Source organism: Teleopsis dalmanni, chromosome 2 (genome assembly GCF_002237135.1).
Source record: "Teleopsis dalmanni isolate 2A chromosome 2, ASM223713v2, whole genome shotgun sequence".
NCBI classification, from domain to species: Eukaryota; Metazoa; Arthropoda; class Insecta; order Diptera; family Diopsidae; genus Teleopsis; species Teleopsis dalmanni.
The window spans coordinates 59,429,341-59,448,285 of NC_051847.1; the positions used below are offsets into that span (position 1 = coordinate 59,429,341).

General features: G+C 28.8%; 2 protein-coding genes across 2 annotated transcripts; both read left to right on the top strand.

Annotated features, from left to right (window-relative positions):
- The first annotated feature begins 3,826 nt into the window (after positions 1 to 3,826).
- Positions 3,827 to 6,230, top strand: LOC119681635. The gene is made up of 2 exons (XM_038094879.1): positions 3,827 to 3,990; positions 5,128 to 6,230. Exon 2 carries the CDS (start codon positions 5,162 to 5,164, stop codon positions 5,876 to 5,878), a length of 717 nt encoding a protein of 238 aa, XP_037950807.1. The 5' UTR covers positions 3,827 to 3,990; positions 5,128 to 5,161; the 3' UTR covers positions 5,879 to 6,230.
- Positions 6,231 to 12,321: 6,091 nt separating this feature from the next.
- On the top strand, positions 12,322 to 15,219 carry LOC119684356 (desmoplakin-like). The gene is made up of 4 exons (XM_038098382.1): positions 12,322 to 13,982; positions 14,290 to 14,394; positions 14,458 to 14,554; positions 14,624 to 15,219. The coding sequence occupies exons 1-4, from the start codon at positions 12,396 to 12,398 to the stop codon at positions 15,004 to 15,006; spliced, it is 2,172 nt and encodes a 723-aa protein (XP_037954310.1). The 5' UTR covers positions 12,322 to 12,395; the 3' UTR covers positions 15,007 to 15,219.
- Positions 15,220 to 18,945: the final 3,726 nt, after the last annotated feature.

Here is an 18,945-nt window from a genome sequence, read left to right on the forward strand (position 1 = left end):
CTTTCTTTATATTGAACATTATTAATGCTCCTTCTTTCCTAAAAATAATTTCCATGCTCCGTACGTGCTTGTAAATATTTTGTTTTGTTTCCTTTCTTTAAGAGATGTTTTATCAATATTTTTTTTTTTTGGTTTTGCAACGTAAACAAATTTATAAATATTTATTAATATTCTGGCAAAATCTTTTCTTAATACATTTTTTCTTTTATTTTTCTAAACAAAAACTCTTCGATAAACAAGGATGAAGCTGCAGATTGCCTTCCCATGCAAATCAGCATCATGGGATCCTCATCAAAATATGCTAAATAATTTGCAACATTTTGACATTCATTTCAAAAATTAATCAACGTCGAAAAGTTTTGCAGGAAATATTAAATTTGAGAAGGTCTACAAACCTACCAAAGAAAAAAAAAACATTAATGAAATGTTTACAAACAACAACAACAACAAATAATAGAATTCAGAGAAAGCAAAAAAAAATTAATGCCGCGTATGCATCAATCAATAGATTTTCATATACAAAAAATGGCGTTATCTACGAAAAAAGCAAGTAAAGTGCGGATAGCGCACAAAAGTATGCAAAGTGTTTTATTAGGGATTGTTATGTTTACAATGAAAAGCTTTTTTATATTTCGTATTTGTATTTCATTTATAAAAATAAAAAATAATTTAAAAAAAATAAAAAATATAAATAAAGTAAAAAGGTTATATTGGAGTTTAACTTAGGTAGGTAGGCAGTTGTCTAAAGAGCATTTAAATCGGCTATCGCAACAGTGTTGCCAGACGATTTGTTGCTTTTTAGCATGCAAGTCATTGACTACAACACCAACAATAACAATAAAAGCGGTAACTAAATAATCATGGCAAGTCCCTTGAATTATTCATGATTTTTAACATGCAAAAAACTATGGCAAAGTTATCAAAAAAAGAGCACATGGGGTTTTTATGGGGTTTTTATGCATGCAGTGGATGCACCATATAAAATCTTTTAATATACATTTTATTTTTTTTGTTTTTCTGTAAATAGTTTTTGCAATGAAATATTTACTTACATAGAGCATGCAATTTTACTGCTTATTAAGACAACAGGATTTACATTGTATTCGACACAATGATGGGACTTAAGTCAATATGTATTACAGTTTTTTATTAAACCGAAAACGGAATAGATCGAATATTATTTTTCGAATGACTTTAATAGAGTGTATTGCAATTTACCATAGTTATACTTGTTTATCAACAACCTTATACTATGTTCAGACAGCAAAATTTCCTTAATTTCGTAAAAATGAAATTAAGTTAATTTTGAAAGTATTTATACTGCCCCAAATTAAGGAAATTATATGTCTTTTGTTTACAAATCTATTGTTAAAAATTACATGCTCCAAGCACCGTTTGGGAAAGTCTGGGAAATTCTAAAAGTTGAGTACTATAACTATAAACGATGGCATTCAGTAGTTTTATTAGTTTTAGTGGATTTCAAGTATGTGAATTATTATAGTTCACTCTATTTTAAATTAATAACAGTTTACCTATATTCAAATTTAAAAATTTGCACTACTTTCAAAATAATCTCCCGGTTTTATTAAAGTCAACTGTTACTGACATTTATTTAAAAAAATGTATCTTTTTCGTTACCTCAACTTTATCTTTTGTTTAAAATTTATCTTATGCATAGTTGCATTTGAAATATCCCTTAATTTCAGCCTATGTTTCAACGAAATTAAGGTCATTTTCCTTAATTTCTTTCTAACCTCAAAACTGAACTTTGTATGGAAAAAACAACTAAATTTCACTGAAACGAAGATGAAATTGAGATTTTTGTGAAATTAAAGTATGTCTGAACATAGTATTTGCTTAACATTATTTAATTTAACTAAAAAATGATGCTAAACTTTAAATGGTAGATTTAAATGGTAAATTTTTTTCTCAAAAGAAAAATTTCGTTTCGTTTTTAAGAAAAAGCATTTGACATATTTAAAAAAAAATAGTGAAAATAGTGTATATATATTTTTTCTTTTTATTTAAATGCTTGCAATTTTCCCTTTCCATATTGAGCTTTGCAATAAAAAAGATATAAAATCAATCTTATAGAGAAATGCAACCATGCGTAAAGATTTAAATTCAATCCATTGATTACTTTGCGAATTTTAAGGACATAAACATACAAAAGTTTGATTTATTTGGTATATGTGTAAAATAAAATTGCTAACTTTAGATATAATTTTCATATTTATTTACTGTGTCGTCAACATAACAAGTAAAACGTTTAATACTCCGTTTAAATAATTTTGGTAATAATTACTTTGTTTTTTTTTTAATTATTACTTTATTTTCGTAATGGTATGTTTATTTTAATGCAAAAACTAAAAACTTAATACTACTTATATAAAATTATATATATATAAAGCATACATTTTCTTTACCCCACAACTACTGAGTAAGCTGTTCTCCACACTTATTAGAACTTAAGAATAATAAGGATTGTCACTAATTTCAACAAATTATTTTATCAATAATCAGGTATTTTATTCATTGCGATAATCTTTTTTATATCTTAACTATTCCAATAGCTAACTTCTTGCCAATCAGGTATATATGAGTTAATTAAGTTTATCGTACAAAGTGAGCAGCCTGAAGTGAGCATGCTGTTTGGTTAAGATATTGAGGCACCATCAGAAGCAGTCGTAAAACCTGGTACTACCGTCGTTAATTACTGTTTTGTTCTGTGCTATAATCTAAAGTGAAAACAATAAAAGACAACCTGCGTTTCAAAACTTATTAACAATAAACACTTAGTAGTACAAACAAAGTACAGTTAAAGGCCCTTCATATAATCGAAGTATGCACTAAATTGGGCTAGTGTAGATTCTTTTTCTTCACTGTTATTATCTTTCCACATCCACTTTATATTAAAAGTCACTACTGTTTTCATCTGACTGTAAAACCTTGCCAGAGAAATAGATACGAATATGTTAAAGTCGAAACGTCTAAAAAGTTTTGCCTTTCAAATTTACTCTCATCTTAAATAATAAAAGAAAAAAATGTCCAATTAATTTCTTAAGATCATCACTTTAAAACTTACACGTTTGAATATCAAGTCTAAAACTCACCACACCTCATTCCACGTTTTTCAAATCATCAAAATTTACCGAAAAGAAGTGTTCCTTAAATCATCTTCAATTAAAAATTTCACCTTATGATAACTAGATCCATTTAAGTGAGGTGAAAATGATAGTAGCTTCCTTCGTGATGTGATCAATGTATTGCCCATACCAACGTCTTGAAATAAAGTTTCTCCAAAAGAGACTTGACCCGTCTGTGTTATTTTTCGAAGGATTGAATGGTTTATTCTTTTATGTGAAAAAACGTTTCTTTTTGGAACTACCCACAAAATGGTCTGTGGCATTTTGAATTTATTTTTTATGTCCATTGTATAGCAGAAACCGAATATGTTAAAATAAGATATTTTTGAAACTTATGTAATGTTCAATCTACTTTTAAAATATATGATATGATAAAAGTAAAACAGCTTGCCTTGAAATAGTTTTTACATTTTAATAAAAATTATTTGCATGCACATACGAGTATGTATATAAATATACTCTTTATAAGCATGAAAAAAAACATATAAAACTTTTAGATACCCATATAATCAAATCACTGGCTCTGAATAGTGGGTATAGAAAATAATAATGTAAATGTAAACTTACAATAATAATTGCTGCATAAAGGTTTGAAAAGATAATATATATAATTCAATCTAGTACGCCAGAGAAAAAATTCAAAAATGTATAGTCAAAATAATAAGTTTATATTTTTTTTAGTTTTTTTTTTTGTTAACAGATCAGTTTACAAATATAGATATCCTCCAGATATAATTGTATTAAAAATTGAGATTTATCTATTTAACAATTTTAAAAGCAAAATTGTCTTCGGAAGTATTTGGCAAATTTGATATATATTGGCATTGTCTAACTTCATTTAAATGTAAGTATCTTTGCTCATATCCTATATTATATTGTTATTAAATTACGTTATTTTAAAAATTGAATTATATCATATATCAGTAATATAGGGGATGGTGAAATAATGTTATTCCAACAATAGAAAAAAAAATTTGTTTAATAGTTCAGTTGTTATTAAATTTTTCGTATAGTTCCCTGAATGAATTTTTTTCAATGACGCTCTAATTTTCTTTAGCGATCTATATTAAGCTATGAATCAATGTCTTAATCAGAGCAATTTTTTAACCTCTCTGAGCAGCACATTGCGTTATAGTCTGAGCGCATTCTAAATTTGCTATATAAATCCTGAACTTTGTTTTAATCTTTCAATAATTTAGAAGTATTATGAAGAATACAAATATAATTTATTGTATTGAAAAAGGATGTAAACATAGTTGCTGCAAATATGTCAGCTTCTTTTTTAACTTTTTATTATAATTAAACCAATATTTAAATTATTATTGTCGGCCTGTATACTCACTTAGCACAGTAATTGAAATGTACTATTTCTTCAATAGAGCAACTAGCTGGAGCTAAAAAATCATTTGATAACTCCTTCTTAAAAGTGAGTATCTAGTATAGTTCACTATAAATTTTAAATAATCTTTATACACTTAAATTCGGGATAATCGAAATGCTTTAATCCCACTATAAAGAGAAATATTTACGAGTTTTTCTTCGAGTAATTTTTGAGTACCATTTAGAAACTCATGTTTGTGATATAGTATTGTTATTAAGGGTCTATCATAAAATTTCGAACGTTTAACTTGACTTAATTTCGTTAAAAAATCTCACACAAGGTCCTTGATCCAACATTTGCTAACACAATAAATCGCAGAACACATTGCTTTAGCAGACACTATCCATCATGCTTTAGCAGATAAGCATAACGGATACTTCCACATAATTGACAGTGCAACCAATATACAAAAAAGATTCGACTCATGAATTTTTATAACTCCTGTTTTTTTTTTTCAAAAATATGCCAAGTACTGATTTAATGACATGAATTTTTAAATATTTTAAATTTAAAAGTGAAATTACATTACTTTTATGAGCTTCATACAAAATTTTAAACTGCATTAATCCTAATATATAATTTTTTTAATTTTTTTTTTAGTTTAGTATTTGTCTTTCGTGGAGCAGTAATTACCATGCCTGTTCGTAATAGACGTCGAGTCCGAAATTGTAAACACACATATGATACGACAGATACTTCTGATCCGTCATCTGATCCGACATCTTCTGAAGAAGATGGTTCTTATCCCAATAATTATTTTCCCGTACAGAATATGCAAGTATATGAACTAACCCAAAACCATAAAATATTGGAATGGTTCATATTCATAGTCTTTGGAATAATATGGTTTTTTCTGAAATTTTGGGAGCGAATATCTGTGGAACATGAGGAAAAAGATTTTCGATGCATTACAATCACATCTTTCTACAGTATAATGTTGTTCTTTGCGATAAAGAATCGACCGAATATCAATCATCATCCCATTTGGCAACACAAAGTGTCTATTATTTCATTACACATAGTCTTTGTAATGCTGATAGTACAGTTTCCTACATACTTTGTTTGGTTTCATGCTTTGGAGTGGTTACGTGGATTTAGTGCAGTTATTGGACTTAGTTTATCCAACGTTATGGGTTCGATCTTCAAGCAGAGTAGACGTGATGTACACAATTGGATTCAAGGAAATTCCTATCATATGGTCACATATTGCTTGTTATTTTTAATGTGTGGAATTCTCATTATACCAGTTGAAAGATTTACAAATTATTTACAACGGAAATTAGTGAAATTTCTTTATGATACATATGAACAAGAAATTCAGCGGGAACCTTTACAGAGAGAGTTGCGTTAAGAATGCCTTTCGCATAACTTAAATGCCCACCTATTGCGTTCAACTTATTCACTCTATAGTTCTCATTTTATCAGAATTACAACAATAATCAAAAAATCTTGCTTGTTAACTTGTTAATTTGGATTAACTGGACAGTCTACAGAGATGGTTAAGTTGAGTGCGAAAATAGATTAAAGATATAAAATCTAATATTCGATATAACAACGCTGAAGGATCGAGTAATTACTACTAGTAAAACTAGTTTATTAACAATCATTAACATTTTTAATGCTAATACCTCAATTCAAACTACAATTAGGCACCTAAATTTTATATGAAATTCTATGAAATTTTTGAAATAATAATAACCATATAATAAATTTTGAGTTATTTTTATTACGCCAAAAAAGATTTTTTATTTATATGGTAAAAGATGGGATGGTAAGTAAAATAAACGTTCAAGCAAAACTGATACAATTCTTTCATACACACAACATGGTCGAATCAACGTTAATGCTTGGATCATTATTCAGTTGACATTACCGATAGTGCAATACGCCGTATATGTCATATATAATTATATAGAGAAATTATATATACTCTTAACAGTCTTTAGATCTTTGATTGTGGCTTTAGATCTAACATTAAAAATGTGTTCTTAATATATCTATAAAATCAATATAAAATTGTTGGTCTTAAACGTTATGCCGGATACCTAATCTGTTCTTTTAACAGATTTTATAAAAAAGTTTTTTCACAAGCTTTTAATAAATTTTGTTTTTTAATAAAATGTTAATTGAAGTTACGGATCCCATATATAACCTATACATATTATATTTAATAACTCGATAAATTAAATTTTAGAGCTGACCATATACCTATTTCAAGTATTGCCAAATATCCATCATCAGTGATCTTGGAATTATTTTTTATATTTAATTATTCGTAAATGATTTTTTTTTTGAGACTACAAGTACCAGGGATTGAGTTCGTACCCTGCCAAATTGGAAGAGTTCATTAACCAAATGGCCGAACCAAGTAAAGGCTGAACTTGACTTGTATGTTTGAACTTGGATTTTTTTTTTTTTTTTTGTGAAATGTTTATTCTTCAAAATTTTTTCAATTCACATCTAGAACCAACAATAGGCATAATATTTTGCAAGCATTTTGGGGATAAAATATCGCCTTCGGGTAGCAACACTCAAAATTTTACCAAATGCTTTGTTTCATTACATGACAAAGACACATATTTGAAAATTTTGGTATATTGAGAATTTATAGGTATATACATATATAGGTATATGCACAGCAGAGAGGAATTTCCATCTGTGGAAATAATAAATATATGATTTCTATTTTCAGAATTTTCGTTTCTCAGTTTTATTAATTGAAGTCCTCTTCTGCTACACATATAGCGGTGATAAAATAAGATACAGATTTAAAAGGACAAAATGGCTTACGATATCTAAATAAATTTTTAATTTCACTTTAAAATTTCAGTGCGATGTTTTCATTTAAAAATGATTTTATCCAAATAACTGGATAAAATTTAGGATCTATTATAAATGGCTAACTCAGATAATCACTCAAACATGAGTCATCCTTGCCCATATTCAGTAGCTTCCACCAGACAACCCAATCAGTGGTTTACTATCGCTTGTTGTAAGTACCGAGTGATTTTATATCATTGATCACCTTGTCCTTCCACTAAAAATGCGGATGTCTTCTCACGCATTTTCCATCACAAAGTCCCGAATGAAATACCTTTCTACACAGAGCATTTTAATTAATTCATACAACATTAAGTAGCAAGCGGAACCACTAAATTTTTATGCACTCATTTATGTCATTGCTGCGGTATAGCTCATATAGCTCGACGTTTCATCTAACTGCGTACATTTTAACAACACCTATGCGACCATAGATATTCCAAAGCTTATTACTCTAGAACCTCTCTCATTTTTTTTACCACAGTTCGTTATTCTTGAAGCTCCTGCACTATAAAGCAGAATTAGCATGATAAGAGGCTTGTTGTACTTAATTATTGTCTGTACAGAGAGTGATTAATTTCTTAAATGCCTGCATAATCCTTAGTTATATCTATTAGCTAAAGCAATTTTCATTGAATCTCTGGACTGTCATCATATTCGGGATTTATATTGGTTCCCAAATAAACGAAGTCTTTACAACTTCGAGCTTATAGTTGTCTACAGTGCCGTGGGTTCCACGATGCTCAGGAGATTTGTTTATTAACCGAAAGTACTTTGTTTGCTAGTAGGCTTCTGGACCATAAACAAACTCTTCACAACTTCGAGCTTATAGTTGTCAAAAGTGACGTGGTGCCACGATGCTGAGGATAATTATTCATTGACTGAAAGTACTTTATTTGCTAGTACACTTCAGGACCACAAATTTGATATCTCCTAAAATTTAGTGATTGCTATTACAAAGAAACAGTATTGGAAGGAACCGGAAACCAATTGGAAGCACTTTTCCACTAATAGATAGCATAATAAATAGTTTGTAATACTTCATTTTAGTGTTACTACAAATTGTTGATGTTGTTTATAAACTACAGTTAACAAGTATTTTAAAAATAAATTACAATATTTGGGTTAATTTATTGTAACAGTAATCTCTCTCCTAACACTTACTCAATATTATTTGTCTCTTTCATTTGCAACACACCCCACTAATATAATAACTTTCAAAAATAATGTATTAACTCATTAATATCCAATAAAATTTCTAAATTAAACACAATTAGCTAACAGAAAAATTAATCAATTAAAATTAAGTAAAGTATTTATTAGCATTTTACTAATAATACCAATGTCATTTATTAGGTAAATTTATCATCCAATAAAATGGATATTAATTTTCCCGAAATTTTCCGTAAAACAATACAAAATGAAAATAAAACAACATTTAAATAAACATAAAACACTTAATATACAATAATTTATTACTTGAGTACGGCATTCGAACTCCAGTCCCAAAAAATGATGCCATCGCAAAAGCCATCCATCGTCTCCGCGCCAAAATCAACAAATTCGTATGCGTCAAACTGAATAAATCAAGGAGTAAATTTCGGACTAAGCGTGAGTGTGTGTGTTTGGATGACATTGCAGAATAATGAATAAATTATGACTCGGAAAAAACGGACATAAAAGTAAATATCATTAAAAACACATAAATACCGCAGTTAATATAAAACATTGTGGACAAACATAATCCAAAATTCCAAATGTTCACATTACCAAAAATGAAATTAGAATTTCAAATAGAAATTTCATATAACCAATAAATGTAATAAGTTAACAAGGGACAATAAAAACAATATGAAGAAGAACTAGAGAGGACGTGTGTAATAACATTTCAGTTGACGAAATTTTTATAGTCAAAGTGTTTGTTAAGTTCGATTCGCAAGATATATTGCTATGTAAATAAAATGACATCTTGGTTTGAAGTAAGGTGGCATCATCGGTTTAAGGTATTGAAATGGAATATTATGTGGCTAGTTATTATATAGTTGCTGTATTTGCAGCAATCTTTGATGAAAGCAGCAGCTCTGAATCAAATCAAATCAAACAGACGTGAATCTTGAGCATATAAACTTCATCAAATGCCTAGGTAAGGTTAGATTATATCGACGATCCGAATGGAATCACTTAGAACTAAAGATCCATTGTATTACCGTATATAAAAAACATTAGAGGTTTAGAACCACTATGAGCCTTTGGCAAAGCTTATAATGCTATTGAATGGGAGGTTTTACAGTTTACCATCCTTAAGAAAGAATGCCGCTAAAGAAGTAAGGTACCGCGCATGTGCGGAGCATAAACAAAACAGATGGGAGACACTATCAACGTTCCATTCATAATTGTGATAGTTATAATTGAAAGGGTGATTCAATCTTCTACCATGGTTGCCTAAAATGCAGTGACCTGTGAGTAAAGCTAACACAAGACTGATAACTCTATAGGACATCTCAATGAGAGAATTGGATATCCTTTTATTTTTACGTAACTAAATTGCACAGGAAGAACTCAATGCCAGTTAGATTGATGTCAACGGTATGGGCAGATTGTGTAAGTGTTCTGAGTGTTTTCCTGAAGCACCCCGGCTAGCTGATCTGCTTCAAATTGCCGAATATGTCCCTATGACCCCAGATAAAAGAAATATTGAACTGCCTTAGCAGCTCGTTGAGAGATTTGTAACAAGCAAAGACTGTCTTATATGTAAACTGGACTGAACTCAAGTAAACAAAGCACCTCGGCTGCCTAATAGTATTAAGTGTATAATCTACTCCCAGACAAGCTATAGCCTCCTTAATAGTGATCACCTCTGCTAAAAAAAATCTCAACAGTTATCTGTAGAAATTCAACATTTAGTTTTTTATTAATATTAAGAATGGCATTTAAACATCAAATGTTCAAATTATCACCGTTTCGAATTAAATGTATACTTTAATCAGGTTTGAGAATTAAGTGAAATCAGCCCTAATAGTATTTTTTCTTTTTATTTGAACTTTTTCTCCTATCGTTTTTATTAATCTAAAAGAAGTGATATCTAACGATAAAACATCGCATATTACTAAATAGTTGTATATATTAATGAGAAAGGGATAGGAAGGAATAATAATAGAGCAAGTTTTCTTAAGAATATGAGAAGTTCTGTAACATTCCAAAATCGACTGTGTGTTCAGTTTAGTTTTGTTATTGTTTGCAACGAGCTCTTTTTATAAAGATAAACTTTATAGAATTATTTTAATAAAATAAAAAAATATTAACATTTTTTGTGTTTATTTCATATTTTGGTTCTGGTCAGATTAAGTGTGAAGTATGGCTCTGAGTTCATCGACAAAGGAGTCGCACGCTACACTAATATGATTATGCGAAGTCATTATTCCTTCGTAAAAAATAACTTTCTAAGCAAATCAACACTAATATTTTTATAGAACTGATCTTGGGTCGCAAAATCTATCATACCGAAGAGTTGATGGGGTTTGCATCTGGTATCTATGAAGGCCAGTATGCCATTAAAACAAAATATGGACCATTGTCTTTTAATACTTGTTGATTAGCGCCAGCTTTGATGACAGAGAAAAAATCTTGTCAAAACATCTACACTCTTTTATCAAAATGTTTAGTTACTGATGACTTTATAACGCCTTCATCTTTTTGTAGATATTTGCAAATGTGTGCTCTAACAATATCAATTTGTGTTTTTCCATTCAAATATAGCTTTGTCACATAATTACATTTAAACAATTACATTTAATCAACAATAAAGAATGTAATCAGCAATCATAACGCGGCTGCAATCTTATACTATCATTCCAAAGACGTGGTTTACAGAGGTCTAAGAGATGGGTACAAGTCTCACACTGTAGCTTTCGATGTTTTGTACCAAAACATTTATGAAAGATAATATTATTAAACAATATTTTAAAAGATTTTGACTTAAACATAATAATTATATAATAATTATTCCTTAGTTTAACAAATGTGTTGAGATGATACTGAACTAGTTTCTTATAATAGTAGCAAGACCTAAATAAATAAATACATGTATGGTCTTCTTTGCATTTCTTAAGATCTGCAGGTGTTGAAATTAATCTCATAAAGTTTTCTTTTTAAAATATGGTAGTTTCCACAAACGTGTCCAGTAAAGAAACTAATAGTTAAATTGAGTTAATGTTTAATTAGATTAAATCTTGTTGACCTGGATCCCTTTTAATGAAAACTTTCTACGAAAATAATTATTATTTTTGGAAAAGTTATATGATCGCCAAATTTGGTGAAGTGTAACCTTTATTTTATATGATTTTTTATTTGTGATTTTTTATGCTGTACACCTATTATATACTTACAATTAGGTAAAAGTGCACCGGCCCTATGCTCCACACGGAGAAGAGGACTACAGTAAGTAAGTAAGTAAGAGTGCACCAACATTGAAAGAAACCACTTAAACCTAATGCAAAAAGAATGTACTGTAAAACTACAGTGTTAACCTTAAAATGATCTTATTTTTAAAGAAAGTTCTATTTTTATCTAAGAAATATTTGCTGGAAGATGTCACAATATTACTGATGGTGTATTTTCTGCATAAGTTCTCATAGGTAACGAAATCAACAATGCTATATTTTTCTCCTAAAAAAATTAATTGAACTATTTGGTTTTTTTTCTATAAAGATGGTATATAAACGCAAATAATAATTTTAATTTTTCTTTTCTTTACCTTCACAATTTAAAAATTTCATAATTTTTCGATTTGGACTAGATTTTTATAGGGCAACGTTGGAGTAAAAATTTTTATTTTTATATATCTAAATAGTAAGTTTCTACATACTTTTCAAACTTCAAGTAACTTAAAAACTATATTTAAAGCTATTTATTTACATTTTTTCTATTTTCTTATTTTAATTTTTTTTTATTCAAAGTTATTAATTTCTTCTTCATTTTCTTTTATTTTATAATTTTATTCACGATTTTCATACTTTTTCGTAATACATATACGCTTTTATATTTCCAAAATGCCTTTTGTTGGTAATCATATTTATAAGATACCTCCGATTCAACCAGACAATACTTCCTGTAGCAGTTATTCCTCAGATACAACTTTAAGTTGTGATTCCTACAACAGTTATGGATCTCATATCAGTTATGCTTCTCACAGCACCCATGATACAAACAGAGAACTCTCTATGCATAGCGCTCACAAAAATCATGACAGCAAGGATCAACCTAGCGAGCTAAGTATTTATAGCGCCCAAAGTGGATTTCGCATTGAGGGTGGTTATGGCGCTAAAAGTAATCGCAGCGGTCAACGAAGACATAGTGTTCGAAGTCATCAGAATCCGGCTCAAAGTCATGGGAGGCACGTTGAGGTACGGAGTCATAGACAAGGTGATCACCTCACTCACAAACTTACGCGTTCTACTCATTCTGCTCGATCTAGTCATAGTACTTATGAAACGGAAATGAGCTCTGACAGTAGCAGTGATATTTTGTCATCGAAAACACATGGTCATTCTACCAACTACTCAGATAGCACCCTTAAATCGTCATATGCTAGTACAGATAAGGCTTATGTACTATCTACAGTTTTAAAGGAACACCTCAATATGGAAAATATAGATTTAAGTGAATCTACAGCATCTCACTCTAGTGAATTAAGTCATACGGAGTTTGAAACACCAATTACATTTGATCCAGACACCTTTTTTTCAAATATTGAAAAAATACCAAGCATAAACGAAGTTTCATTAACTTCATCGCACGAGTATAAAGTAAAAGTAGAAGCTACGCCGGATGATAATATAGGACGTTTTGTGGATCCTCTAACAGGTGAAGTGCTAACATCAACGTCATCATCTCCTTCAGTAGAAGGAACAGCTGTAATAAGTTTACATGAAAAATTATCTGACGAATGGGGAGAAATAGTTGAAGAAAAAGATATAGCTGAATTACACATTGATTTGCCTGAAGTACCGTATGATCAAACAATAGACAAAGAAATTCTCGACACGAAGACGCAAACGGATGAAGAAGTTTTTACTCAATTATACACTGAAATATTTAAACCTATACAATTGCTGGAAAAAGATACAAAACTCAAAGAAGAACAAGAAAGAAAAGAAATGCTACAGGAAGCAATTAACCAATTTGTTACTGATTTAGTTAATAAAGTTGTAGAAAAATGCGAACGTCATGCTAATGATCCCAAGAGAATATTACGTAATACCTTAGATAAAGTAGCTCTAACTCATCTGTTAATGAATAAACTGGTAGATTTAGAGAAGGCGAACAAATGTCATATATTTTTAAATCGCAAAGCAGTTGATTATTTCCGTCGTAAGAAAGCTTTTAGCAGCTTGGAAGAGGAAGGAAGAGGCAAGAAAGATCATACAGGAGATGAGAAAAAATATGGTCAGATTATTAAACACTTAAATAATTTACTTTGCCGTCAAAAAGAAATGACAATCGTAACTAATGAGAAAATAGATGAATTAAACCAAAAAAAAACAGATTTACAATCCCAACTTGATGATGTAGCAACTGGATTTGAAACCATGATTTGGGATTTTTTCGGTCGTAAAATATCAGATAATGCACGGAACGTAAGTTTGCGTATGTATTCTTCTTAGTCTCCGTTTCCTCTAGTAGGGCATAGGACCGCAACGATTCTCTTAAACCACACTTTGTTAGGTGCTTCTTTGCATATTTCGTCCTGCTTTCAATTGTCTTGCTCACAGTTAAAACCGGTGTAGTAGGAGTCTGCTGCGTTATAGGTTCCACGTCAAAGCTTGTCGTGGAATGTATTTATTTGGTCGTCGTATAGTATGCCTCATCCAATTCCATTTTCGCATTTTTATTTCATTTTTGCGTATGTATAAGTAAATATTTATAAATTATTTTTCATTTTAGTTTGTAGAAAAGAAACTTTCACGTATAAGAGACTTAAGAGCTGATATATCTGAAGCACGTAGTGCCTTAATAGAAAAACAACACAGTATGGCAAGACTATCCAAGGTAAAGTTAACAGTATTTAAAAATTTATTTTAATGAACTAGTTTAAACTAATTGTTAAAAAAGCGACTCGAAGAATTGGAAAATCTTGGTAATGGCTTATATATGCGTGATTTCGAGAATATGCAAAGAGAAACAATTTCCCTTAACAAAAAACTTGAAGGTATTTAATTCTTGTTTATTTATTCAATTGAAAGTATTTATTGAAAACATTAACAAATTTCTACTTTAGAACGAACGAATGAATTTGAGAAATATTCCAGACGATGCAATAATCAAATTCATGCCTCTACACATTTGAGAGAAAAAGTTTTGCTAATGCGCGACCACGTCACCGCTCAAGAGCTTGAACTAAGAGAATTATTAGAAGAAAAGCAATTAATACGTGAGGAATTAAGAAAACTTAAAATAAAACGTATTAAATTGTATAAGGACATACGTGAACTAAGCTTTCAGTGTGGTTTGTTGGATAAGCCAGCCCTGTTACTCGATTATGATGACACCCTTGATCGACTTAATGCCACCAAAGCTAACATTATTCAAATAAAATCAAAATTATCCGACCTACAACTAAAAATTAAAACAGCCGAAGAAAAGCTTTCAGCACAACATTAACTAACCATTTAAGAGACTCTAAGAAGATGTTACCGTTCTCTAAAATTTCTGGTACTTGAGATAGGTATTTAAAAGATATAGACAGTTTAAGTCTCTAACGAAAAATTATTTACATGTTACGATAAGAAAATTTATATTAATTTCTTTCTTTTTCTCTAAACTCATTATGATTTTGTATCTGAAGCCAACTGGGTTCAAGTTTATATAATATATAAGATAAACTTTACCAAATTCAAAATATTTGAATATATAATTTTATGGAATTATCGCAAACTTGTCTGATATGAAAAAAATTACAGTATTACATTTTGTTAGTTATATAAATTAAAATTAAAATTGTTTACAAAAAAAAATTATAAAAAATTATAGTATAGACACCTCAAAATGAGAAAGGGCAGCAAAATATAATTCTTACAAGTTTCAAAGAGTTTCCAAATGCTTTAAATATCATTCATTGATTTGATAGCAATTAAAATTTAAGAATGTAAATTTAAATAATAATTATATTAATTTTTATCAAATCAAGTCCAATAAATCAAAACTATAACATAGTTGGCTTCAGATTCAAAGCAGATTTTAGAAATAATAAAGAACTTAATATAAATACTTTTATCTGATACTTTATAAAATAATCCATGTATCTATTAAAGCTATACTTAGTAAAATAATAATTAAACAATAAAAAATTGAAAGTTTATTAAAATGAAGTATTTCTAATATGTTTCAGAATTGAGCAAATTATAATATCTCAAACGTATCTAAATCAATTGATTTCTTAAATTGAATCACTTTTTCAAATCTTGAAAATAACAAATCTTCTAAAATATGATTAATTTAATTTAATTTTTTTTTATATAAACTTAAAGAATTTATTGAAAATGGTCATAACTTAAACAATAAAATCTTTAAAGGACCATTTTCCTTTAACTGTTATCTGCAGAAAAATCATTCCACAATATATATGTTTATTTAGTTTTATTAAATCTCTGCAAGTTTTTAAATATATGTAAGACCAGATATTTTTTACCATTATCACTTTTATCATTTGAACAACTTACCTTTTGGTCGGACGCATGCACGCGAATGGAAGTTACCTCACGAAAAGTGTCTGATAAATACATTTATGTAAATATATATATATATCTGTATATATATGTTATCTATGTTATATATATATATATATATATATATATATATATTTAAATAATATATATGTATATATATATATCTGTATATATACATACATACTATGATATATATTTATATTAATATATATATATATAATTTAATTATCATTTAAATCATTTGAATTGCGACAAAAAAACATTAATAATAAATCAAATAGTTGTGGACCTAAGCTTAATGTACTGAAATTAAAGCAGATAATTCTAAAGAAATTGTCTTGAATATAAACATTTCTACAATATTATGATAATCTAACAGAATTATCACAATCCAAATCACTTATTGGCATGGATGGATTTATCAAAATAAAGACTTGAAATCATCACAGCAATCTTAACAGGACACTGTAAGCTAAAACACCACCTTACGAGACTGTGCATATATACGGATGCAAACTGTAGATTTTGCGAAGAGAATGAAGAAACAACCACACATATACTATGTGAGACTCACTCTGAGCCAAGAAAGGGGTACAATAAACCCGATACTCAGAACACCACATTTCCTCTTAATAATAATAATAAACATTTCTACGAGAACATTTCCTATATTATGGTTACGAAGGAGAGGGTAGAGCAATCATTTTTAGAGTCAGTGGAATAAAACCTACAAGCTCCTAGATTCAAAGTTCAATTGTAAATGGTTTGGCAAAGAATAATTTCTCAACAGACTAAAGAAATTAAAAAAATCTACTTCATACTTATATCCATGTAGGTTTTGAATTAAGTATACACGTAGCATAGAAACCGCTATAGAAAACCTTAGACTAGAATAATAAACGTGTGATACCATAAGCCCTATCTTAACCCTACGGTCAGCCGTGCCCATTTCCTATGCCCTGACCCATATAAAATCATCATAAACTACGTTAATAATATTTTCTGCAAATTATAAATACGTCATTAATATTAGTATGCATCGTAAAACAATTATTTTGGCAAATAAACATAGATATCTTTATTTGAGATGGAAAATCTGGATAAGTTTAGATTATTTTCAGAAAACGGGACTCATTTAGTCTAAACTGCATCACACACATCAGTACGCAACATTGACTGAAAGAATATTCGAAACCTTCAAGACCTCTTTTTTTATTGACCTGACAGAGCTGTCACGCTTTAAAATTAGGGGCATAATCAAGTGTATATACTACTCAAGTAATCCTTTTTTCACTTAAGTGAGAGAGTAGCTATATCTCAAAGGAACATTGTTCGTACGCTAGATATTTGAGACTTTTAACTTTTTACTGTTTCTTAAAATTTGGCGTATAGACGGTGTCTGATCTGTGGTGTCAATAAGGATCTTTATTCATACTGCAACCTGATTTAACCTAAAAATATTGTTACTAATAATAACAATTCAATAAGACCGTAATCTTAGAATAAGTTAAAATTTCATATCCCTGACATAGTACAGTTCATATCAAGTAATTCCATTTCCACTTATATGAGAGAGTAGTAAATGTTCGTCACAAAGGATCATTGTTCATGCACTAATTATTTGGAACTTTTACTTTCAAAGTCTTTGTTTGTTGATGTACAGATGATGTCTGTTTCGTGGTATAAAAAAGAATTTTTATTCATACTCCAACTTGGCTTAACCTTAATACATTCTTACTGACAATAATAATCCCAACTGTGAAGCATTAAACATATAAGCATATATCCATTTGAGACTGTATTCTCAGAATAAGTAAAAATTTATTTACTTGACATTGTACAGTTCATGTCAAGTAATTCTATAATGAATTTTCAAAAACTCTAAGTCCAAATGAAAATAACTATTAGTAATCCTTCTAAAAGTGGATCACTCAGTGAGCATATAAAAGAGTATTCCTGCATTTAATGGCTCTGACGTGGAATGGTTCTGACACAAAAAATATTTTATTATAAAAAATTTTATTTTTACTTATTGAAATTATTTATATGTGTATGCATGTGTGTATATATATAAAATTTATTTTCAACGAATTTTTTTAACTAACAACAAAGAAAACAAAATAACAGAAAAATATTTAACAAAATTATAAACTTAAGATTTTCACGGTCAACAAAGAGAATAAATAAAAAGCGAAGATAATTTACGTTGATCTAATGTGGGTGTATGACTGAGGTGAAATATTTCAATTGCAACTAAATTATAATATAAACCCACAAATATACAAACTAATATGTTAATAAATTATATTTATTTATTTAAAATTAAATGCAAAAATTTGTCGTATTAATTTATAAAACTTTTAAGGGGATTAATTATTATCATATATAGTACGAAAAATTATAAATGATATAAAAATTTATTAATAAACATTTTTGCAATCATTTCCAAAAAAAAATATCTAACATCTTTTTATTATATCAAAAACTATTACTTTTAATATTTTATTGTTTACTTTATAGTAATATTACAAAGTACTGTTGCGTTCTCAACAACTGGGAACTCGTAGGCGGCATTTGTGAAAATATCTCAAAATTTGTACTTTGCCCCAAAATATGAATTTTTCAAAATAATTTTGCAAATATTTACAAATTCAATATTGATTGGCCACACGACCAAATTCAATTTAATTTTACATTTTATTAAATTTTATATTTGTACTTAATAAAAATTTATTTGTTTTCAATAATTTGATAATTAATGTGAAGTGCACGAATTAACGATAAATGCGAACTGCGAGTATAAATATATAAATAAAAAATAAATAAATAATAAAAAAAAAGATAGTCAAATATAGCTGTTTAGACAAATAAAAAC